Here is a 24,088-nt window from a genome sequence, read left to right as displayed (position 1 = left end):
AGGCAGCATCATTAGAAGACATAGCATACATTTTCACTGCTATGCAGATGACACCCAGCTCTATCTGTCCATGAAGCCAGATAACACACACCAATGAGTTAAACTGCAGGAATGTCTTAAAGACATAAAGACCTGGATGGCCGCTAACTTTCTGCTTCTTAATTCAGATCAAACTGAGGTTATTGTACTCGGCCCTGAAAATCTTAGAAATATGGTATCTAAGCAGATTCATACTCTGGATGGCATTACCTTGGCCTCCAGTAACGCTGTGAGGAACCTTGGAGTCATTTTTGACCAGGACATGTCCTTCAACGCACATATTAAACAAATATGTAAGACTGCTTTCTTCCATTTGCGCAACATCTCTAAAATTAGAAATATCCTGTCTCAGAGTGACGCTGAAAAACTAGTTCATGCATTTATTACTTCCAGGCTGGACGACTGTAATTCATTATTATCAGGAAGTCCTAAAAACTCCCTGAAAAGCCTTCAGCTAATCCAAAATGCTGCAGCAAGAGTCCTGACAGGGACTAGAAAGAGAGAGCAGATTTCTCCTGTTTTGGCTTCCCTTCATTGGCTTCCTGTTAAGTCCAGAATTGAATTCAAAATCCTGCTCCTCACATACAAGGTCTTCAATAATCAGGCCCCATCTTATCTTAATGACCTTGTAGTACCATATCACCCTATTAGAGCACTTCGCTCTCGCTCTGCAGGCCTACTTGTTGTTCATAGAGTATTTAAAAGTAGAATGGGAGGCAGAGCCTTCAGTTTTCAGGCCCCTCTTCTGTGGAACCAGCTTCCAGTTTGGATTCAGGAGACAGAAACTATCTCTACTTTCAAGATTAGGCTTAAAACTTTCCTTTTTGCTAAAGCATATAGTTAGGGCTGGACCAGCTGACCCTGAATCCTCCCTTAGTTATGCTGCAATAGACGTAGGCTGCCGGGGGATTCCCATGATGCATTGAGTTTTTCCTTTCCAGTCACCTTTCTCACTCACTATGTATTAATAGACCTCTCTGCATTGAATCATATCTGTTATTAACTTCTGTCTCTCTTCCACAGCATGTCTTTTATCCTGTCTTCCTTCTCTCACCCCAACCGGTCGCAGCAGATGGCCCCGCCCCTCCCTGAGCCTGGTTCTGCTGGAGGTTTCTTCCTGTTAAAAGGGAGTTTTTCCTTCCCACTGTCGCCAAAGTGCTTGCTCATAGGGGGTCATATGATTGTTGGGTTTTTCTCTGTATCTATGAAGCGCCTTGAGGCGACTTTTGTTGTGATTTGGCGCTATATAAATAAAATTGAATTGAATTGAATAGATTATGGAGGGGGAGGGTTGGTGGATCCTCTGTGAGTGTAATCCTCACTGCAGCTCTGTACTGTAGATCATCTGGGATTATTTTAGCATGTCTGCAGAATCTGTGTCTTTTTATGACATGTGAGTGTTTACAGTATCTGCGCCTGTCGATCTGTTACCTCAGGCTGATCAGGTACTCTCCGCCATGTTCCTTCTTCACCCGTCTGAAGAAGAAAACAAAGTTAGGTGTATCAGGTGTGGTTAGCTGCAGAGCGTGTGGTTTGTGTGTAACTGTAAACCTTATGAGCAGGGAGACGACGTCCTCTTTCTGCAGAAGTTCATAGTCGCCTCCGGAGGTCAGAGATCGGCTCGGGTCGGTTCTGGTCCAGGTGTACTGGGGAAACGGATCTCCGGCGATGGCACAGGACAGGAGAACGTGCTGACCAACAGCAGCGCTCACCTCTTTGGGCTTGGTGATGAACCAGGGCTGGACGCCGTCCTGAGGCTCTGCAGAAAACCACAATAATAAATCTGGGTTTATACGGAGGTCGTGTGGTTGAGCCTCACATAGGAAACCCAACATATACACTGTATATAGTGTCTGAACACAATGACACCAAAGTTGATCGGTCAGTGGTTGAGCTGCAGCACAGACATCCTCAGTTACAGCTGGAGGGTTGATGTCTTCTCCCTCGCAATCCTGATGGACACTAATCAGATCATCCCGGGAGTTTGGATGGATAAACATCGTATCCACAGACCGTTCAACCTCTCCATGAACTATAAGTTACCATTCAGACTCTGACAATAAAGAAGCATGTAATGCATGAACAAAGCAACAATCGCACTGAACACCCGACACCGGCTGACAGGACTGGAGTTTTCTTTGGCTTTTTTGTCATGTAGAGGCTGTGTGCAGGCAGGAGCGGTGATGTGGACCCAAAGTGCAGACACTCGGAGGCAGAAAGTAAACTCGGATTTATTGCTATATGGCAAACAGAGACCTAGCAAAACTGAGAGTACAAATACTAAACTGAAAATAACAATAACCTGAACACACAGCAAGATGAGGGTAGATCGCGACACAGAGAAACACAGAAACACAGCTGGGACAAATCAGGGCTGACGAGACAAAGGATGCAAAACCTGACGCATTAACATGAGACACGGACTTTCAAAGTAAAACAGGAAACACAGACTGAACGTATAGACACAGACTCATAAGCAGGCACTGCAACAGAGACGTGGGAACAGGGCAGACACAGACACTGACTGGACACAGAATAGAGTATGGAAACCAAAACCTGAGAACTACATAATCAAACACCAAGAATAACGGGGGGAAATAGAAATGCAAAACAGAAACCAAAAGCTTCACAAAAATAAACTAAGAGAACACAAATAAAGGGTACAAAACAGAAACCACATTTTAGGCCAAGGTGGATTTGGTATCAGGATCAGAAAGGCTGTGGGTTTGTAATTGTTGTGTTTGTGAACATTGCAAAAATCCCCACATTGGTGTCACTCAGGTCTCAGTGCAACTGCAGCATACCCTCCACAGTGAGCCGGGCCTGGGTCTGGTCCTCTCCATACTGGTTCCAGGCCTGGCAGCTGTAGGTCCCGGTGTCCTCGGGGAAAACCTCGTGGATCAGCAGAGTGCAGCGGGTTCCCTCTCTGAGGAGCTGGAAGTCCTCTGACTCGGTCACCTCCTGCCCATCGTGGAGCCACACCACCTCTGGAGGAGGGTGACCTGAGGACCACACACAGCTTCATTCAAACATCAGGACACATCAGTGAAGATCAGTAGACACCAAAGATCCTTTTACTTAATATTATAATTATTATATGCAGTATTTTTGAGAATTAAAGGAGTGGCAATATTTTGTTTATTTAATTTACATTTTAGTGTTGTTGAATCAAAAGTACTTTAAAAAAAAAAGGCAAACTGGAAGCGCAGTTCCTCTGAAATCCAGCAGAGGCAGCAGTGAGTCAGTCCTCATAGATGTTAGCCTCATACACTAACTGATTGGTCTTTATGGATAATTATTCACCTTCATAACCCCTGTACAGGGGTGGGTGGTCTTTATAACTCACCTGTTTATTTGTTATTAGGGGCGTGGCCTCTTTGACTGACAGGTGGATGGTGACACAGGCGGCTGTAGCTGCTAACTGTTTGCTAGTTTCACCTGAACTGGACCTCTGGGCTGTGTTTGTGCAGTTGGAGCATTATTAATGACATCATCTGACCAATAACATGGCTGCTGTGAGGTCACTGTACCAACAGACCATCCAAGAAGGTGGAGCTTCAGTTTTGATGCACAGTGAAATTCAAGGATTGTGATTGGACGTTGAGCACTGATCAGCAGGTATCTGTGTCTGCACTCCATCACCTCATCCAGATACGTCTGGCTGCAGGACGTGGACTCATTATGTCAAGTACTGTCACAGCCGCCATTATTTAGAGACAGTCAGTGATTCAAAGCTAAATTCACTGTTATTTGATTCATTTCATGGATGCTTCAGTAAAGCTGCTTTAACTCTAGCTGTGGATGTAAAATTAGTTTAAAACTTTTCACATTTAGTAAGTACAATTATTTATTAATACGTCAGTATGACCTTTAGTGGAGTTCAGTGTAATGATTGGGTAAGAAAAACATCCAGAGGTCAGAGGTCAGAGGTGTGCGTGTGTGTGCGTGCGTGCGTGCGTGTGTGTGTGCGTGCTTGTGCGTGCTTGTGCGTGTGCGTGCGTGCGTGTGTGTGCATGTGTGTGTGCGTGTGTGTGTGTGCATGTGTGTGTGCGTGCGTGCGTGTGGCTCTATAAATTTCAGTTTCGTGTGGCAATGAAGCTCGTGCAGAGAAGCAACAGCACCTCTGATCCTCACACAGCTTATATGGAGAAGAAAACCCAGTGTGGAAAATCATTATGTAACACACACACACACACACACACACGCACACACACACTGCGGGGTTAATAATGTGGGGACTCATAATGAACTCATAATTCAGAAACAATACGTGCTGTCATATCAGAGCAACAACAACACTCAGAGGAAACGAAGAAGACTCGTCCAAAGTAAATCTGCCCTCATCGCATCTCCTCCATCTCCCCAGAGATCAGACAGGAAATACCACAGCTCACACACACACTTACCGCTCAGCTCCACCGTCATGGTGACTCTGCTGCCGTCCATCACCTTCAGATCGCTCAGGCGACCAATGAAGCGAGGAGCTTCACACGCAGCTCTGACCTCTGTGACCTCTGACCTCCCGCCTCTCTGTCTGCCTGCAGGGCGGAAACACATAAAGAAGAAAAAGGAGCAGTTACTAATGTAATCAAGTACATTTACTCCAGTACACGAGAGTACTCCAGTCTACTGATACTTCAAATGTCAAAGGGAAATAATGCACGTTTGACTTCCTGTTTTTATTTACAGTGTAACAGCCAATCACATTAAACTACCATAATCCAAACCCAGAGCTCAGTGTGTTAGCCTGAGGCAGAGAGAGAGCACAGAGAGCACCAGCCTGAGCCTCACTCGTCCTCTTCCTTATAAGGAGCGAGGGTTTCCTTTTCTCTCTCCCTCCATCAGACACACACACACACACACACACACACACACTAAAGTCCATTAAACATGCCTGTGTATGTGTGTGCGCTCATGTGAGGAGGAACAAATGTGTGTGTGCGTGTTTTGTTCTGTGTACATATCAGAAATACCAGAGAGGACACACACTGCTTCACTGGCTGTGTGTGCGTCACATTAACTGATGAACACACACACACACACACACACACACACACACACACACACACACAAACACACTGTAACAACAGTTAGTGTAATCATATTTCCATGCTGGGGTGTTTCCAGGGTTGATGAGACGAGCGGGGGCAGAGGAGGTGAAGAAACAGAAATCTGAATATCTGAAACGCCGGCTTTGGTTTCATCTTTCCTTCTTACACCAGTGACAAATAAATCCATCCACCTATCCATCCTTCATCACTCCATCTATCATTCCATCCATGCATTCATCCATCAATCATCCCTCCCTTCATCCATCCACCCATCCATCACCCTTCCATCTGTCCTTCATCACTTCATCCATCCGTCCATCCATTCCTTCATCCATCCCTCCATCCATCCTTCATCACTATCCATTTCTCCATCATCCATCCATCTATCCATGCATCCATTCCTTCATCCATCCACCCATCCGTCATCCTTTCATCTGTCCTTCATCACTTCATCCCTCCATCCAACCATCCATCATCCATCCATCCATCCATTCCTTCAGCTCTCCACCCATCAATACTTCATCCCTCCATCCATCCTTCATCACTCTATCCATTTCTCCATCCATCACTTCACCCATCTACCCACCCATCCATCCATTGCTGGTAAAGTAATTTGGTAAAGTTCTGCACAACAGCTGCAGCAGACCCAGCCTCTCTAGTTTGGGAGTTTCAGAATGCCCTCCTCTGCTTTTACAAAGAAAATTAAAGTTTGTGAATATTGCTCTCCTTCAGCTGAGGTTATGAACCATGGTGCTGTGACCTTCACGTTAAACAGAAAAACATAAAACTGCTGTTTCCAGCGCAGGAATTCAAACTCTGATGGATCGATGCACGCTGTAGTTTGGCAGTTCTTTATTTTGAAAGGATATGAACACTTCCTCCTACACTGTGAGGAGTCATGTGACCTGCAGATACAAACTCACTGAGTGAAACGACTTCAGCAGCCGAGACAGATTCTTCTCAGACTGCAGATGAGACTTTATTGTCCTCACATGGAAATCTGCTGTCTGTGGGAACCTGCTGGTATTTCACTGTGTGTGTGTGTGTGTGTGTGTGTGTGTGTGTGTGTGTGTACTGAGTGGGGGATTTCCTGCTGCATGCCTGATTGTCCTTATAAAGCTGCGATGAAGGTTCCTCTCCAACACGCTGATCAGTGATTGGCTGACTGATGCTGCTCTCACTCATCCCTCTAATAAAATGAAATTCTGCACTATTCAGCAAATTACATTCAAAATAAAGTCCAGAAACCATCAGGGCAGTAAATCTTCCTGCAGCAGCTTCTTTGATTTCTGCTTAACTTCACAGAGCTGGTGTTGCGACAGCGGGTTATTATATTTTATCACGCAGGTCTTAGATTAATGATAAAATTTACGTGAGTAGTCCTGGTGGGAGTTTTTTATTGTGAGTGATGAAAAATAAACATTACCAAATAATTTTCACATTCACAGAGCTGCATCTGCAGGACCCAGACTGAGGTCTGTGTGCTACATTCATCCACAGGAGCTGTGATACCAGCAGCGTTCTGGTTTCTATTATTTCATCACATCTGATCAGCTAAACAGTCTGAAATCAGAAAGTTAGACATCCTGATAATAATGAATTACAGTCGTCCAGCCTGGAAGTAATAAATGCATGAACTAGTTTTTCAGCGTCACTCTGAGACAGGATATTTCTAACTTTAGAGATGTTGCACAAATGGAAGAAAGCAGTCTTACATATTTGTTTAATATGTGCGTTGAAGGACATGTCCTGGTCAAAAATGACTCCAAGGTTCCTCACAGCGTTACTGGAGGCCAAGGTAATGCCATCCAGAGGAAGAATCTGCTTAGATGCCATATTTCTAAGATTTTCAGGGCCGAGTACAATAACCTCAGTTTGATCTGAATGAAGAAGCAGAAAGTTAGCGGCCATCCAGGTCTTTATGTCTTTAAGACATTCCTGCAGTTTAAGTCATTGGTGTGTGTTATCTGGCTTCATGGACAGATAGAGCTGGGTGTCATCTGCATAGCAGTGTAAATGTATGCTATGTCTTCTAATGATGCTGCCTAAGGGAAGCATGTATAATGTAAACAGAATTGGTCCTAGCACTGAACCCTGTGGAACTCCATAATTAACCTCAGTGTGTGAAGAGGACTCTCCATTTACATGCACAAACTGGAGTCTATTAGATAGATATGATACAAACCACTGCAGTGCAGTACCTGTAACACCTACAGCATGTTCTAATCGCTCTAATAGGATATTATGGTCGACAGTATCGAACGCTGCACTGAGGTCTAGCAGGACAAGCACAGAGATGAGTCCACTGTCAGAGGCCATAAGAAGATCATTTGTAACCTTCACTAAAGCTGTTTCTGTGCTGTGATGAGCTCTGAAACCTGACTGAAACTCTTCAAATAAACCATTCCTCTGCAGATGATCTGTTAGCTGTTTGACAACTACTCTTTCAAGGATGTTTGATATAAAGGAAGGTTGGAGATTGGCCTATAATTAGCTAAGACTGCTGGGTCTAGAGATGCTTTTTGAGTAAAGGTTTAACCACAGCCAGCTTGAAGGCCTGTGGTACATAGCCGACCATTAGAGATAGGTTGATCATATTTAAGATCGAAGAATTAATCAATGGCAGGACTTCTTTGAGCAGTTTTGTAGGAATGGGGTCTAAAAGACACGTTGATGGTTTGGAGGAAGTAATTATTGAAGTTAACTCAGAAAGATCAATTGGAGAAAAAGAGTCTAACTTAACATCAATGGTACTAAGAGTAGCTGTAGATAATATTACATCTGTGGGATGATTACTGGTCATTTTTTCTCTAATGATAAAAATGTTATTTGTGAAGAAGTTCATGAAGTCATTACTAGTTAACGTTAAAGGGATGGTTGGCTCAACAGAGCTCTGACTGTTCATGTTTCTACAGTGGAATCACTGGTGACCACTTTAAAGTCACACTGTGCTGGAAACTGTGAGCCTCGCCTGCTCCTGACCAGGTGAGATGTTCAGTATCAGTTACCATGGTGACTGAACAAGGTAAGACACTGAAAACTGTGACTTTAAGCTCAGCAGATCTCCTTCTGGTCTGCAAACATTTATCAGAGGCAGGAGTTTTATAAGATTTGCTTCCCACGACTGTCTCCACGTTCCTGTTGTTTGCAATAATATCAGTGAAATAAATCAGTTCCGTCACGTGGAAGAAAATGTATAAAAACAAGGAAACGATATGATGAAAGAAACGAAAACAGTCTCATCATAAACAAACTTGTTATGTGGCTGAGCATTGAATCAGATGAATTGAGGCTCCTGAGCTGAGAGGTTCAGGCTGCAAACATCAGCACACACGAGTCACTTCCTCACAGGTGGTAATCTGTTTTCAATCATCTTAAATCTGCTGATAGCGGCCGACCTTTCATTTCATCCATCTTCATGTCCACAGAGCAGTTTAAAGAGGGCCGAGTGTGAACGCGAGAGCAGAAGATCAGGAAAAACAGACGACAGGAAGAGGAGAAAGTGACAGTCAGGATGGGAGAGGGACAGAAGCACGCTGTCAGTCTCTGGGCCAAATTTACCAAAGTGTTTCATATTTCACTGCAGTGTCTACTCAGCACTTATTTATGAAACCATGTTCTTACAAACCTGAGCCGCAAACTAAAGCAGCAAATATAACCAGACCAAAGAGTTTCTGAGTCAGCATCACTCTGTAGCTGCTGTCCAGCCGAGGCAGACCTGGGATCAGCTGCAGAGCTGAGAGGAGTCCCCACCGCGTGATGAAGCTGTGGACTCCCTCTGCATGCCCTTCTTGGGTCGGCTTCAGTCTTACTGTGTGTGTGTGTGTGTGTGTGTGTGTGTGTGCTGCAGCGTGTTTTGTCTTTATATGGTTCTCGGCTCTCTGCTGCCTCTGCTCAGCGGTTTAACGACACGGCGCTGAAAAACCTGAGCTGTGACTCCAGCTGATCCACGTGGTTACATCAGCTTCATGAGCCTGACCAATCGAAACGACAGGAACAGAGCAGGTAACGAGACGGCGTGAGTAACCTCACCACACACACACACACACACGCTCTGATAATCAGCTAATCTGCTTCATGCTGATGAATGAGTCACGGTGACTGTAGGTGATCTGTATGAGTGGATGGAGGAGGTGGAGGTGTTTGCAGGTCTGCAGAGATAATAAAACTAAAGCCGCTCGTGGGTTTAACAGCTGAACACTTTTCCCAGCAGCAGCTCTGCAGGTGGTTTCATCCCTCTTGAAGACGACCTCTGACCTCTGTGGAGGTGCTGTGTGTTGGCAGGATTCCAGTAAGGATGGAGGAGCCCACTACACTCTGGTGTGAATGCTGTGGGTGTGGGTGCTCTGTGACGACTCTTCTTCTGTTTGAAAGTAAAGATTTGAAACCCTGACTCTATTTTCAGACTTTATTTCATTGCTACAGTTATGATGGACCATAAACTGGTGTTTGCTCACTGCAGCCTGTTCCTGTCATGAAGGTGAGCAGGTTCACGGTGTCCACATGTTTCAGGGGAGCTGATGAAACACTTCCTGTGAGTTCAGAGTGCACTTCTTCCTGCTTCACTCCAAACGTCTCAGATTCTCCCACACAAACATTTCTGTCCTGTGTGTGTTTGTTTTTCTCTCTCTGATCAGAAGGTCAGGTCAAAGGTCAGGATGGAGTATGTCCTCAGTTTCCTGTTGGACCACGATTGTGTTTCTGTGTGAGAGTCAGTGCTGCCCTCTGCTGGAGGACTCGGTCCATCACACTCTGAGCCTCAGAGTGAAGCTGTTCCTCTGCTCTGCGTTACAACATCTATGCATCCACACAGGGCCAGTGGACCGACTCTTACACAGCACCTTTCTGCTCTCCCACAGTACTCAAAGCACAGCTCTCCCACAGTACTCCCACAGTACTCAAACACGCCACATTCACCCAGTCACACTCACTCATACACGCATGTCTTCTAAGATTGTTGTGCTTCCTTACTAACATTCATACATTCATTCTCTGATGGATGCATCTGAGAGCAATTTGGGGTTAGTATCTTGCCCAAGGACGGAGCCAGGGATCGAACCACTAACCTTCCAAATAGTAGATGGCCACCCCCCCATCCATCCATCCACCCCCCCATCCATCCATCCATCCATCCACCCACCCATCATGAAGCAGCTCTGAGGAGATGGTTTAAATAAAGGTTTCATTTCAGGTCCTTTAGTCTAGGTGAGGAGGAACTCACTGTGCACGAGGAGCGTCCACGCTGCAGAGTCCACCGTCAGCCCGTCAGCGTTGGTCAGCTGACACCTGTACGCGCCCCGGTCCACCCGTCTCACCCTCTCCACGGTGAGAGTGAGACGGGTGCCGTCTCGTCTCTGCCGCAGACCTGATCCCGTCCTCACGGGCCCCCCGTCCTTCAGCCAGGTGACCACGGCCCCGGCAGCAGAGGAGGACACTGTGAGGAAGAGGAGAGGCGGCTCACACTCACAGGATCTTAAAGTCACAGTAAAGCTGTGGAGGAGCTGAGACCTGAAATGAAACCTTTATTTAAATCATCATTAACCATCTCCTCAGAGCTGCCTCGTGTCAGTGATTCCACCTTCACAGTCTGAGGCGTTTCTCACCTTGGCAGGTGAACGTGACCTGAGCTCCCTCTGTGGCCTCCTGGTCCAGGGGGACGGCCTGGAACCGCAGGTTGGAACCCGCCTTGGACGTCCTCACCGGCCTGAAACACACAGGTGATCCTGAACACACCTGAAAGTGGACGTGACTTCACATTTAAATAAAAGTGAATTGATCCACGTTCTGACCTGCTATCTGAGCCGGGTCCTGACTGCTGGACCGAGCAGGTCTGATCTGGATCAGGAGCGTCGATGGACCGGACCTGCAGGGGAGCAGGAGCTCTTTCACTTCAAGTCATTTATTCTGCTTTAGATGGCATGAGTTTCAGAAACATTATTATTAGTAGTAAAATAACCTGATTAGGTGCAGTTCTCCTCTCAGCCAGCAGAGGGAGCTGTGCAGGTGGTTTGCTCCTCCAGGAGGCGGCCTGTCTGGGCTCTTGCTCCTCGGGCTGGGAGCTGGGAGCAGCTCTGCCCTCCTTCTGGCTCCTGGTTCTGGTCTGTGGGTCATCAGTGGGCCGGCCGGTCCTGCAGGAGGAACCAGAGTGGATGATTCTGAACATGCCGTCCTCGTTACCGCGGTGACTGTCCCCGTGTGACAGCATGTTTTTAATTCTTTGCAGTCTGGAAATATTTGATTTACTGGTGGATTTATTTTTATGACGTCTCTTTTCGGTCAGACAGTAAGAAACCTCAGACGGATTATTTGCAGCAGGTTCTGAAAGGTGAAACCTGCCGGTTAGCGTCCCCACAGGAGTTCAGATTGATGAGGAATCTCCTCTGCTTCCTTCAGCTGCCTCTAACCTGCTGCTGTAAACACTCAAGCAGTTTTCCAGGACAAGTTTCCAGCTCGTGAAGCCAAAAGATCTCAAACTCAGCTGGAAAACTTTAGCAGCAGCAAAGGAAAGAGGAGCCACGTTTTCCAGGAGCTGACGAAGCTCTGAGAGGGACGCTGCTGTCCGTCCACCAGAGCTTTAGACAGGAAACAGCTCTGAGGGATTCTTACTGTTAACACCTGCATCAGACAAGCTGCTCCAGACATGACAGCACTCACCTGGAGGAGTCGTCAGGAGCACCTGGAGAAGAGAGGGGGGGACACGTGAGAGAGAGAACGTCCACATCATCAGCATCCACACAGTCACACGCTCAGAGCGCCTCACCGCCACCAGCTGCTCAACATCAGGCTGTAAACATGTTTGTTTTAACCTGGGGCTGACTCACTGCTGCCTCTGCTGGACAGCAGAGGAACTGCAGCGTTTGGTTTGCAGTTTTAAATAATGACAAATGAGTGCGTGCAGCAGCTGAACGACTCTGATTGGCTGCCTCACCCTGGACGGTAAGCTCGGCGCAGGCAGTCGCTGTTCCGGAACCGTTGCTGATCAAACACTTGTAACTTCCTGCATCCTGGACAATCACATCCTTTATCTCCAGGAAGTGAAGGCCTGAGCGCTCGTACATGCTGACCCGCCCACCAGACTGAAGCTCCGCCTCCCCCTGAGAGACAAACAGTAAATACTGAGTTAATCAGTAAAAGCGGACAAAGAATCTGTCCTCCAGCCGCCGCTGCGAGTGAGACTGAGATCCCACAGCTTCTCAGCTGTTCCTCTGCAGCTCTGATCTGAAGCTCCTCTTACCTTGTACCAGGTGACCCTGGGCTGTGGGCGTCCTGTGGTTTTGGCGGAGAACTTGGCGCTCTGTCCCGGCTCGGCAAACACTCGGCTCGGTTTGTTGATGAACTTTGGGGGACTCTCACTCCAAATGCTCGGCCTGTTCTCCACAGCAGGAGCTGCAGAGCGACACCTGGAATCGTGAGAGATGGAGTTCTGGGATCAGCACTTAGCAGTTACTTCTTTATAAGCACGGAGTGCAACCCTGTGCAGCAGCGCCCCCTGGTGTTTGGATGCTGGTGTTTACACACTGCTGAAAAAATGAAAGGAGCACTTTTTAATCTGAGTTTAACATCAAGTCAGTGAACTTTGGGATACTGATCTGATTGGTTCAGTATCAGAGGAGGTGTTAATCAGGTTCAGCTGCTTTGGTGTTAATGAAACTAACAACAAGGACACAGCCCCCAGCGCAGGTGGAGGACACTCACATGTTTCCTTCCTCTTCTCTTCTGACTGTTTTTCACTAGTTTTGCATTCGGCTGGTCTCCATGCTGGTAGCATGAGGTGAGGACTGGACCCTGCAGAGGCTGCTTAGGTAGCTCAACTCCTCCAGGATGATGCCTGAATGTGTGTGAGGCTTATTCATGGAGGGACACACAGCCCCCCCACAGGCAGACATGGATAAGTGAGCACCGTTTTGACTGATTCCAATGAAATGTTAATTTAAACTCTTTGATATGACCCGGTCCATATCAGTGCTGATGTCCAGCACCAGGTTTTACCATCGAGCCTGATGAGTTTTCAAAGTGTTCCTTTCATTTTTGTGAGCAGTGTTTTTTGTTTGGGAGGAAAACGTTTAGCCAAACTCAGAGCTGTGTGAAAGTAGTGTCCTCTGAGACGTCGCTCTCATAGCTGTTTGCACGGCTCACCCTGCTTTCATGGACGGCGGCACGACGTATTTCTTCCCAGAATTCTCTGCAGGTGGAAAAACATGAGAGCATCAGATCGAGCTTTCGTTAAACCTTTAAAAAACTTTATGAGTGTTTTTATTTGAACCAACAAGGCAGCAAACAGAAGTAAAATGAGGGCATAGAGAGTGTGGGTGTCACATGTCCACAGAGGAAAACCAGCCGAACACGTTTTCCTCACAGTGACTGTTTCCTGTCAGAGCTGCTCGCGCTCTTACCTTCCAGAAGGATCTCCACGGTAACCTGACGGCTCCCCGCCTGATTGGTTGCCTGACAGGTGTAACTGCCCAGGTCCTCCTCCGTGACCCCTCTCACCAAAAGGCTGAAGTTGCCCCGCCCACCCCGTTCCACAATGTAGTGCTCTCCACCAATCATGGCCCTTCCCTCTCTGTACCATGTGACCTGTGGCTCAGGATGGCCGCGCACCTGAACGATTCAGACAATGGAGAAAAGCAATCAGCTGATTTCACACAGACTCGTCCAGCTGACTCAGCATCATCCGGCATAACGGAGGCTGTGTCCATCTTTTATATACAGTGTGTGTTTGGTCTGAGGTCAGTGTGACAGAAGCAGACAAGTCCAGACCGGATCTGCAGGACTCTGAACGAAGAGGACTAAAGACCTCACAGAACTAGGAAAGCAAGCGTGTGTGTGTGTGTGTCTGTGTGTGTGTGTCTGTCTCTGTGAGTGTGTGTGTGTGTGTGTGTGTGTCTGTGTGTGTGTGTCTCTGTGAGTGTTTGTGTGTCTGTGTGTGTGTGTGTGTCTGTCTCTGTGAGTTTGTGTTTGTGTGTGTGCAGCATGTGGTGGACAGATGTGTTTGAGGACTTTCAGCTGCCATCAGGCTTTGCAGATCCATCCATCATGTTTGGGGATTTGTGGTGCATTCAGGTGTCCTGGGATTCTTCACATGCAGTCAGCAGACAGCCAGAGGAGCTGAGGCAGAAATGAAGAGCGCTGCCTTCAGGTGAAACTTGTCCAGTTTGGCTGTGATTGGGTCTTTAAGTGGTTAAACTGGTGTAAAACCACAGGGAAACCAGAGCAGCGTAAGAGCTGCTGATTAAAGTCGGGCCAAACACAGAAAATGACTTCAGAGAGCAAATAAAGCAGAAACAGAGCGTTTGGTGTGCTGGGATTGTTGGGAGGCTTCACATCAGGATGCAGCCGGTCACAAGACTGAAGAAATGTTAATCCGTCCGCTCTCACATCCTTCCAGCCTTTCAGACCTGACCTGTGATGAAGGTTCAGCCTGATCCTCCTCACTCTTATTTCTGTGGCTGGCAGCGAACCGCCTTAAACGTGTTCTTCAAAGTTGGGATGTTTGTTCTGTCTCAGTCCTGCTTTTATGATCTGCTGCTGTGAGCTTTGTTTTTATGGTCTCTCAGATCGGTGAAGCACTTTATTCTGGAAAAAGATCCAGACACAAATCGTGTCATTCCTCCCACACCGAGTGTCTGTCCTCAAGTCCTGCTTCACTGTTATGTTGAAGAATAGAATAGAATAGAATAGAATAGCCCTTTATTGTTATTGCACATGTGCAACAGAATTGTAGGTGCTCCACACCAACTGTGACCTCAGGAATTCGCATGATAAGGTGGGGCCAGGTTTCACAGTGAGCTCACCCGAAACGCTGGCTGATTGTGACCCACACCCAGTTTCACACCTCGGCTCAGGCGATTAGAGGATCATCAGGGGGTCCTTTTGTCCCCCTGTGGGGGGAAACTCCCACTAGGTTTAAATCTGGGACTCTCCACCATTTGACCTTAGAACTGAAGAAGCTTCTCGGATGAGAGGTGAAACGTCTTCAAGCAACTCAAACAAGTCCAGACGCTTTTCTTTCTAAGCTCCTTTGACTGTGCAGGAATAAATAATAATGAAGAGGAATATATATACAAAAATAAGAGGAAGGCACACAGGTTGCAAAGTGCTCAGAAAAGAGGAAATGATAAATATTAACACGTATAAATCATCATGAAGTTTTAACAATTAATTTTCTGCATTAAAGTGAGTCGTTTAAAAATGAGCCAGACTGACTTTGATCTTCAGTCTGTTGTGAGTCTGTGAGGGCGTCAGCGTCTCCTGAGGCTTTCCTCATACACAGAGCCTCATTTCTAGCCTCCATGTTTATATTTGGTCAAACTGTGGTGATTACAGCTTCCTGATGCACGCTGGCACCGCTCGCTCAGGTCACAGGAACACAACTATTTATACAAAGCCAGAGTTTAAAGTGGGCTGAAACCTCCGTCTGATAAGAAAGGCTGCATGTCTGAACAGCTCAGCTGCTGCTGCTGCCATCGGCTCTGATGAACCTCCAGAGACTGAAGGTCGGCTTCATCCAGAGTTCAGAGTGCCGGGACGTCTCATTCTCCGCTCGTCCCAACTCAGAGCAGGTGGAAATATCTCACATCTTAGTTATCTTCACGGTGTCGAGTCCACCTTAAACCACCTCAGAGGTGTAAACGCTGTTCACTGTTTCAGGTTTAGAGGTAAAAAGAACCAATCAGAGTCTCACCTTGCCCTCCAGTCGAGCTTCTCCCCCCAGCGTGACCCGGGCATTACGGGGAGGAAGGACGAAAGCTGGAGGCTCGTTGCCGTGGGAACCGCATCCTTGTGACAGGCTTGTAACCTTGGAGACGGTGGAAACTGAAGCCAACCGTACGTCAGTCATTCTCCTATCAGAGGAAACAGAAACAACCATCAGAGAGTGACATCACAAACATGCTCTGAGCATGTGCACGCCTCAGAGGCATCATGTGATCAGCTGATCATGTGACTCTGAGGAAACTGAGGAAAACGTATTTTCATCTGCAGCTAAGTCCTTGTTCTGATGACCTGTAACACCCGACACGGCTGTGAGTGTCAGTAGCATCTGTAGTTGTTCAGCATCAGATGAGTGCGGTGGTTCCTGACACACCTACCTGTGAATCACCTTCATGGTGGTGGTTACCACACCAGCATGAACCCAGGAGCTACTGGCTCCTGCTGGGGTCTCCCAAGGCAAACTGGTCCTGGGTGAGGACAGAGCAGTATACATGCCTGCCCTCCAGTGGGCTCCGGTGGGCCTTCACTTGCAAGAGGGGCTGTCGGATGGTTACTGCTGTGATGTCAGCTCAGAGCGTGCTCACTGCTGGCTTCACAGTCGTATGTTGGTGATATTTTTGGCTTTTGGCTGGACGTTGGCTCAGTGTTTGCCGGCTGGTCGCTGTGTGTCTGCTGGATGTTTTGTGTGTTTTCAGAGCAAACAGCAGCAGTCTGCAGCTCTGACCCGCTCTCTGCTGCTGCCTTATAAGGTCTAACAGTTACGAAACACACTCAACTCTGTTTGAAATAACAGTTTTATCAACATGTCAGCTTTTGTTTCCTGTCTCGTCCTGATCGTGTGTTTTTCTCTCCAGCTCAGAGCTCAGACACAAACCTCCATCTGACCGAACACGAGCTGCAGCTCAGCCTGAATGAAAAACACTGAGAACAGGTTCAAAGTTCACGCTAAGCTTCTGACAGCACGTCGGTGCTCATTCTCTCAAGGAGTGAACACAGGTTAGATGCTGCAGTTTCTGGATACATCGATCAGGAACAAGAACGTGAAGATGAAAGATCAGTGAGACTGCTGTGTGAAGATATTTGGGTTTGAGTTGATGACAATGAAGGTTAAAGATGTCCAATGAGCCGCCACAGTCCCATGAACGGGATTAAATGTGCAGAAACCTGCAGAGGAGAACGTGCTGGAAATGCTGCTGAGCACCAACAACCAGAGATGGGTAACGCGTTACTGTAATCTGATTACTTTTTTCAAGTAACGAGTAAAGTAAGGGATTACTATTGCAAAAACGGTAATTAGATTACCGTTACTTTCCCGTAGGAACGCTGCGTTACTGCGTTACTAAAACCGTGATTTTATTGCAAGAATGTCTCATGACAGTGACGTAAGCGAGTGCGACGTTCGTGACAACAGCTGTGTGCAGATCAACAATGGATCATATATCGAGTGCGGAGAGAGTATGAGCGTGCAGCGTTTAAAGCGTGGAAGTACTGACCTTACTTTGAGTTTAATTCCATAAAAAGTGACAAAAACATCAGCGTCCGTTGTGCGTGGGAAGAAAACTTCTTTTTACAGCGAAAAAACCCCTAAACTTCCGAGCAAGCACCGAGTAGCTACGACGTAATGGGAAACTCACAGAGAAACTCGCGGATTCTTCCACTGACCGCTGCGGCACACCTGCACCAGGGTAAACCTCCGCCTGCCCCACTCCTGCTTTACTTGCATCTATTTGAAAGACTGAGTGTAAACACAAAAAATATTTTATTTTATGTGCTGGAATGTGCAGAAAATAGGTTTAAATGTTAAACTAATTTCTTCCAGTCAGAGAATGTTGCAGATAATTTAATGTTTGTTTGATGCATAAAGTTAAAAGATTAAAACTAATAAAACAAGTTTTAAAAAGAGACTTTTCCATTTGATTACATTTTGTATGATGGATTATGCAGAAAAAGTAGAATTGGGCTGAAAGATCTATCACTTTATCACCTATTCAGGTTGTAAATCGTGTTTTTAAAAAGTAACTAAGTAACTAAGTAATTAATTACTTTTGAAAATAAGTAATCAGTAGAGTAACAGGATTACTTTTTGGGGGAAGTAATCAGTAATTAGTTACTAATTACTTTTTTCAAGTAACTTGACCAACACTGCCAACAAAGATACAGAAGAAGAAGACAGCATTCAAACAGGAAGGCCTGCGAGAGCTCTGAAGGTCACAGAGAGCCTGAGTGAAGCTTTTCTCACAGATGGTGTCACGTCGGTGGAGCGACACAAACAGCAGGAAAACAAAGAGAAGCTGACAGAAGATCAATAACACAGAGATAACAGAGATAACAGAGATAACAGAGATAACAGAGAGCAGCGACACATGAATGTTTGCAGTCAGCAGCTCAGCTCCACCCTGAGTGGCAGAGAGAGAGAAAGACTGAGCGGAGCTCACTCGCCCATCTGCGCTTGTCATTAGCAGAGTTCATTATCAGGAGGAAAAACTGTTTCCTGTTTGTCACGCTGAACCAACGCAGCCAAATAACACAGAAGCCTCCCCTCAGTCGGAGCTGCTAACTCACTTTCTAAAGTTCAAAGTTCAAACTCTGACTTTAAACAGCTGCACTGTGCTGCTGGGTCACATGACCTGATGCAACATCAGCTCTACCAACAGAGCTGTGAGGAGGAAGTCCTGAGACCTCGCAGCTGAATACCAGCTCTGTGATTCTGTCAGCAGGTCAGCCCTCACTACCTGTGAGCAGCTTGTTTTACACAAAGCCTGCAAATATTTCACTAAATATGGAGAACATGATCCAAACAGCAGATATTTTCACCGAGTAGAAATGTTTTCACAGTCTGACCCCGCCCACCCCACCATGACCTCATCAATTCAAATCCAAACATTTCCCGGAGTGGTCTGTAAATAAGCTTCAAGTCTTTTCTCACTGTACGTGTGTGTGTGTGTGTGTGTGTGTGTGTGTGTGTGTGTGTGTTCATGTGAAAGTTTGATTTTGCCGTTTCTGTGTAGCGGACGATGAAGCCTGAAAGCATTTGTGGTGATGAACGTGTGTTTGAACAGACAGGTGAGCTGCAGCGTTTACAGCCAGCGTGCACTCAGAGACAGGAATCAGCTGCTCACTGCGATCACGCAGACTTCTTCTCACAGTGAAAACCTTTATGAACAGTCAGAGAGTTAGCACTCATCCAAAACTTGCTGTAGGAAGACAGCTGCTACCATCGGTCATATTTAAAGTCAGTTTGCATTTAATGTGAGGAACGAGATGAGTGAGGCTCAGACACGACGAAACGTCAGCCTGAGACAGGAAGCAGCAGAAGTTAAGAAGAGATCAGATCAGGCATCAGGCTGTGAAATCAGAGCTGCAGGTGAGCTCACGGTGCTCTGAAACTTCCCAGCAAACTCCGGTCGGTCTGAGGTCGGCTGTTTAATCAGAGGAGATTCCTTCATGTCAGTCAACCGTTTCACAAACATCCTCTACAACTAAGCAGCAGCAGGCCGAGCTTCTGTTTCCCACATTCACACTGTAATATCACAAACTATGCAGCAGCATCAGCACTGCATCTCCACTGAGACACAGAGGCGTGAAACATCAAGCAAACACCAGACATACATCAACATCCCAAGAACGTCCCAACAACATCCCAACTACGTCCCAACAACGTCCAAACACGTCCCAACACGTCCCAACAACATCCCAAACACGTCCCAACAACATCCCAAACACGTCCCAACAACATCCCAAACACGTCCCAACAACATCCCAAACACGTCCCAACAACGTTCAAACACGTCCCAACAACATCCCAAACACGTCCCAACAACGTCCCAACAACATCCCAACAACATCCCAAACACGTCCCAACAACGTCCCAACAACATCCCAAACACGTCCCAACAACGTTCAAACACGTCCCAACAACATCCCAAACACGTCCCAACAACGTCCCAACAACATCCCAACAACATCCCAAACACGTCCCAACAACGTTCAAACACGTCCCAACAACATCCCAACACCGTCCCAACAACGTCCAAACACGTCCCAACAACATCCCAAACACGTCCCAACAATGTTCAAACACGTCCCAACAACATCCCAACACCGTCCCAACAACGTCCAAACACGTCCCAACAACATCCCAAACACGTCCCAACAACATCCCAACAACATCCCAAACACGTCCCAACAACATCCCAAACACGTCCCAACAACATCCCAAACACGTCCCAACAACGTTCAAACACGTCCCAACAACATCCCAAACACGTCCCAACAACGTCCCAACAACATCCCAACAACATCCCAAACACGTCCCAACAACGTCCCAACAACATCCCAACAACATCCCAAACACGTCCCAACAACGTTCAAACACGTCCCAACAACATCCCAAACACGTCCCAACAACGTCCCAACAACATCCCAACAACATCCCAAACACGTCCCAACAACGTTCAAACACGTCCCAACAACATCCCAACACCGTCCCAACAACGTCCAAACACGTCCCAACAACATCCCAAACACGTCCCAACAATGTTCAAACACGTCCCAACAACATCCCAACACCGTCCCAACAACGTCCAAACACGTCCCAACAACATCCCAAACACGTCCCAACAACGTCCAAACACGTCCCAACAACATCCCAAACACGTCCCAACAACGTTCAAACACGTCCCAACAACATCCCAAACACGTCCCAACAACGTTCAAACACATCCCAACAACATCCCAAACACGTCCCAACAACGTCCCAACAACATCTCAACAACAACCCAACGACATCCTAACAACATTCCAACAACATCTAAACAACGTCCCAACAACATCCCAACAACGTTCAAACAACTTCGCAACAAACATCCCAATAACATCCCAACAACGTCCTGACAATGTCCCAACAACAACCCAACGACATCCTAACAACATCCCAATAACATCCAAACAACGTCCTGACAACGTCCCAACAACGTCCCAACAACATGCAAACAACATACGCACAACGTCCCAATAATTTCCCAACAACATCTCAACAACAACCCAACGACATCCCAATAACATCCAAACAATGTCCTGACAACGTCCCAACAACATGCAAACAACATCTAAACAACATCCGACAACGTCCCAAAAACATGCAGACATGGATCTGTGCCTGGGATTTAGATACTTTGCCCTGAAATGCAGGAAGTCTCACAGTGACTGAGTCTGAAATCCTTCATGGAGCTTTAAAAAGACATCCGAGTTTGATGGTGAGGATTAACTAATGATTTTAGATGTCGTGTTCAAACAACTTCGCAACAACATTCCCAATAACATCCCAATACCATCCCAACAACGTCCTGACAACGTCCCAACAACATGCAAACAACATCCAAACAACTTCTCAACAACATCCCAAACACGTCTAAAACAACATCCCAATAACATCCAAACAACTTCCCAACAACATCCCAATAACATCCAAACAACTTCCCAACAACATCCCAATAACATCCAAACAATGTCCTGACAACGTCACAACAACATGCAAACAACATACGCACAACGTCCCAATAACATCCCAACAACCCAACAACATTCCTACAACTTCCCAACAACATCCCAACAATGTCCCAACAACATCTCAACAACATCCCAACAACATCTAAACAACGTCCCAACAACATCTCAACAACATCCAAATAACATCTAAACAACGTCCCAACAACATCTCAAAAACAACCCAACGACATCCCAATACAATCCCAACAACGTCCTGACAACGTCCCAACAACATGCAAACAACATCCAAACAACTTCCCAACAACATCCCAATAACATCCAAACAATGTCCTGACAACGTCACAACAACATGCAAACAACATACGCACAACGTCCCAATAACATCCCAACAACCCAACAACATCCCAACAACATTCCTACAACTTCCCAACAACATCCCAACAATGTCCCAACAACATCTCAACAACGTCCAAATAACATCTAAACAACGTCCCAACAACATCTCAACAACAACCCAACGACATCCCAACAACATCCTAACAACATCCAAATAACATCTAAACAACGTCCCAACAACATCTCAACAACAACCCAACAACATCTCAACAACATCCTAACAACATCCAAATAACATCTAAACAATGTCCCAACAACATCTCAACAACAACCCAACGACATCCCAACAACATTCCTACAACATCCCGACAACATCCCAACAACATCCCAAACACGTCCCAACAACATCCCAATAACATCCAAACAACATCCCAACACCATCCTAACAACATCCCAACAACATCCCAACAACATCTAAACAACATCCCGACAACGTCCCAAAAACATGCAGACATGGATCTGTGCCTGGGATTTAGATACTCTGCCCTGAAATGCAGGAAGTCTCACAGTGACTGAGTCTGAAATCCTTGATGGAGCTTTAAAAAGACATCCGAGTTTGATGGTGAGGATTAACTGATGATTTTAGATGTCGTGTTCAGTTTTGATTGTGTGAAGGAAACCTCCACCAGTGCTGAGGAACATCTACAGGTGGAGGAGCAACACCTGCTGACCCGAGCTGCTGGCAGCTCCCTGCCTGAAGAGGCTTCAGCGTCTCTACTGGATTTTCTCTCAGATTTGATTTTGTTCTTGTTTAAACTCTGCTCGAGGTTCAGACGCAGGCTCCACTCTGATCTGATATCCTTTTGTTATTGACACTCTGATATTCATTAACATTAAAAACCTGCAGCATGAGGTCTGAAAGGTTTGAGAGGTCCTTACAGTCGCATCAAGCTGGCTTCATTCTGTAGGACTCAGTGCTGTAGTGACACCACAGCAGTAACACAGCACTGTAAAGTATAAAAGTCTGTGACTATGATGAAGTATTTCTTACATCAGAGGGTAAAATGATTATTACTGCAGGATTAATGTGGAGCTGCTTGGTTTCATCATCAGTCTGTGGCTGAGGGGTCGTTCACCTGCTCATCGTCTTCATAACCGACCGCTTTGTATAAATTCAGAAACCATAGCCCACCACACTAACTGCACTTTGATTCATCTTAAAACACTGTGCACAGAGATATCACAGAGGTCAGAGGTCACCACACTGATGATACAGACAGAAGAAAGCAGAGACTCAACAACACAAGGAGTGAAAATAACATGAGATAACAACTGAGGTCAACTTTAGTGCCAAACATGAAGAAAAGCTAAAGATGAAAGTGAATGAGGGACGAGGTGATCGTTCCGAGGATGGTTTCAAACTGTGACGCAGCTCCTCTGAACTGATTTAGTTTACAAAGTAAAAACATTAAAATCATCAAAGAGAAAAACATCAAAGTGTCACATCTGCACAGAGTTTAACATCTGGCCTGAAACATGTTTGCAAACCTCAAACTAATCGCTCTGATTAATCGACTGATCATTAAACTGTTGGAGAGAGAGCAGAGAAGAAGAAGCAGCTCTTCAGCTGCTCTTTATCTCTGATGGACGTTTCAGTATTAAACACTAATAAACTGATCTGGGCTCAGTGTTTGTTTAACCAGCAGGAGCCTGGTGCAGCGCTGACCCCGCCCACCCCAGAGTCTGGGTGCGTTTGATTAAAACACAGGAAAAAGTCACATTTGAGTCTGAAGAACCACAGAGAGAAGAAGGAGAAGCAGTGAACTCACAGCTCTGATGTTCCTCTGATGGTTCTCCTCCTCTGATGGTTCTCCTCCTCTGATGGTTCTCCTCCTCTGATGGTTCTCCTCCTCTGATGGTTCTCCTCCTCTGCGACTCCTGGAAAACAAACCAGACTGAGGAGCTTGTGTTCCTCAGCAGCAGCTTCACCTGAATAATCCGCTCATTCAGCACCGGGACTCCTCCTCTTCCTCCGGGGCGGTCACTGCTCTGTGCTGCTGTGGGTGGGGGTCTCTGTGGGTTCAGGCTGTGGAGCTCAGGCTGCTGATTTGTGTCAATGTGGCGCCATCTGCAGGTCAGTCTCAGTGCTGCACTCTGTAGCATGTGTGGGATGAGTCCTGCTCTTCAGCCGCCACCCCCTCTGACATCATCCTGGAGTTCGTCATACAGACGTGTCTGAACATGAGAACTCCTCTCAGGTCCTTTACAAACCTCCAAAGAACCGAAGCAACAGGTTAAACAGAGTGTTTGTATCAGCTGTCTGTGCTTCATCAGAGGAACTTCATCATCCTCAGACTTGTTCACATAATGATGTGATGAGAGCACAGTTTGATTGGTTATCCACAGGTTTAGGAATCATCCATCCATCTTCTTCCGCTTAC

The 24,088-nt window shown here is 46.4% G+C and overlaps 1 protein-coding gene across 2 annotated transcripts in view; it reads right to left on the bottom strand.

The window, feature by feature from the left end:
- Positions 1-23,803, bottom strand: part of mylka (myosin, light chain kinase a) — a 55,176-nt gene extending 31,373 nt beyond the window's left edge. The window contains exons 1-15 of one of the 2 annotated variants that reach the window (XM_084907550.1): positions 23,477-23,803; positions 15,775-15,934; positions 13,484-13,691; positions 13,227-13,272; positions 12,325-12,490; positions 12,019-12,184; positions 11,745-11,766; positions 11,047-11,218; positions 10,880-10,953; positions 10,694-10,794; positions 10,312-10,524; positions 4,446-4,577; positions 2,844-3,041; positions 1,591-1,798; positions 1,471-1,515 (exon numbers count right to left, since the gene is read on the bottom strand). In XM_084907550.1, the coding sequence (XP_084763676.1) occupies positions 1,471-1,515; positions 1,591-1,798; positions 2,844-3,041; positions 4,446-4,577; positions 10,312-10,524; positions 10,694-10,794; positions 10,880-10,953; positions 11,047-11,218; positions 11,745-11,766; positions 12,019-12,184; positions 12,325-12,490; positions 13,227-13,272; positions 13,484-13,691; positions 15,775-15,930 (1,907 nt within the window). In that variant the 5' untranslated portion in view covers positions 15,931-15,934; positions 23,477-23,803. Of the gene's footprint in view, positions 1-1,470; positions 1,516-1,590; positions 1,799-2,843; positions 3,042-4,445; positions 4,578-10,311; positions 10,525-10,693; positions 10,795-10,879; positions 10,954-11,046; positions 11,219-11,744; positions 11,767-12,018; positions 12,185-12,324; positions 12,491-13,226; positions 13,273-13,483; positions 13,692-15,774; positions 15,990-23,476 lie in introns of those variants that run through there. The other variant, XM_084907549.1, reaches the window with a different exon arrangement.
- Positions 23,804-24,088: the final 285 nt, after the last annotated feature.

This window comes from Perissodus microlepis, chromosome 16, assembly GCF_051167445.1.
Source record: "Perissodus microlepis isolate ML-2025 ecotype Zambia chromosome 16, ASM5116744v1, whole genome shotgun sequence".
In the NCBI taxonomy this organism is placed as follows: domain Eukaryota; kingdom Metazoa; phylum Chordata; class Actinopteri; order Cichliformes; family Cichlidae; genus Perissodus; species Perissodus microlepis.
Note: the sequence above shows the minus strand (reverse complement) of the source record. Positions and strands in the feature narration are given on the sequence as shown.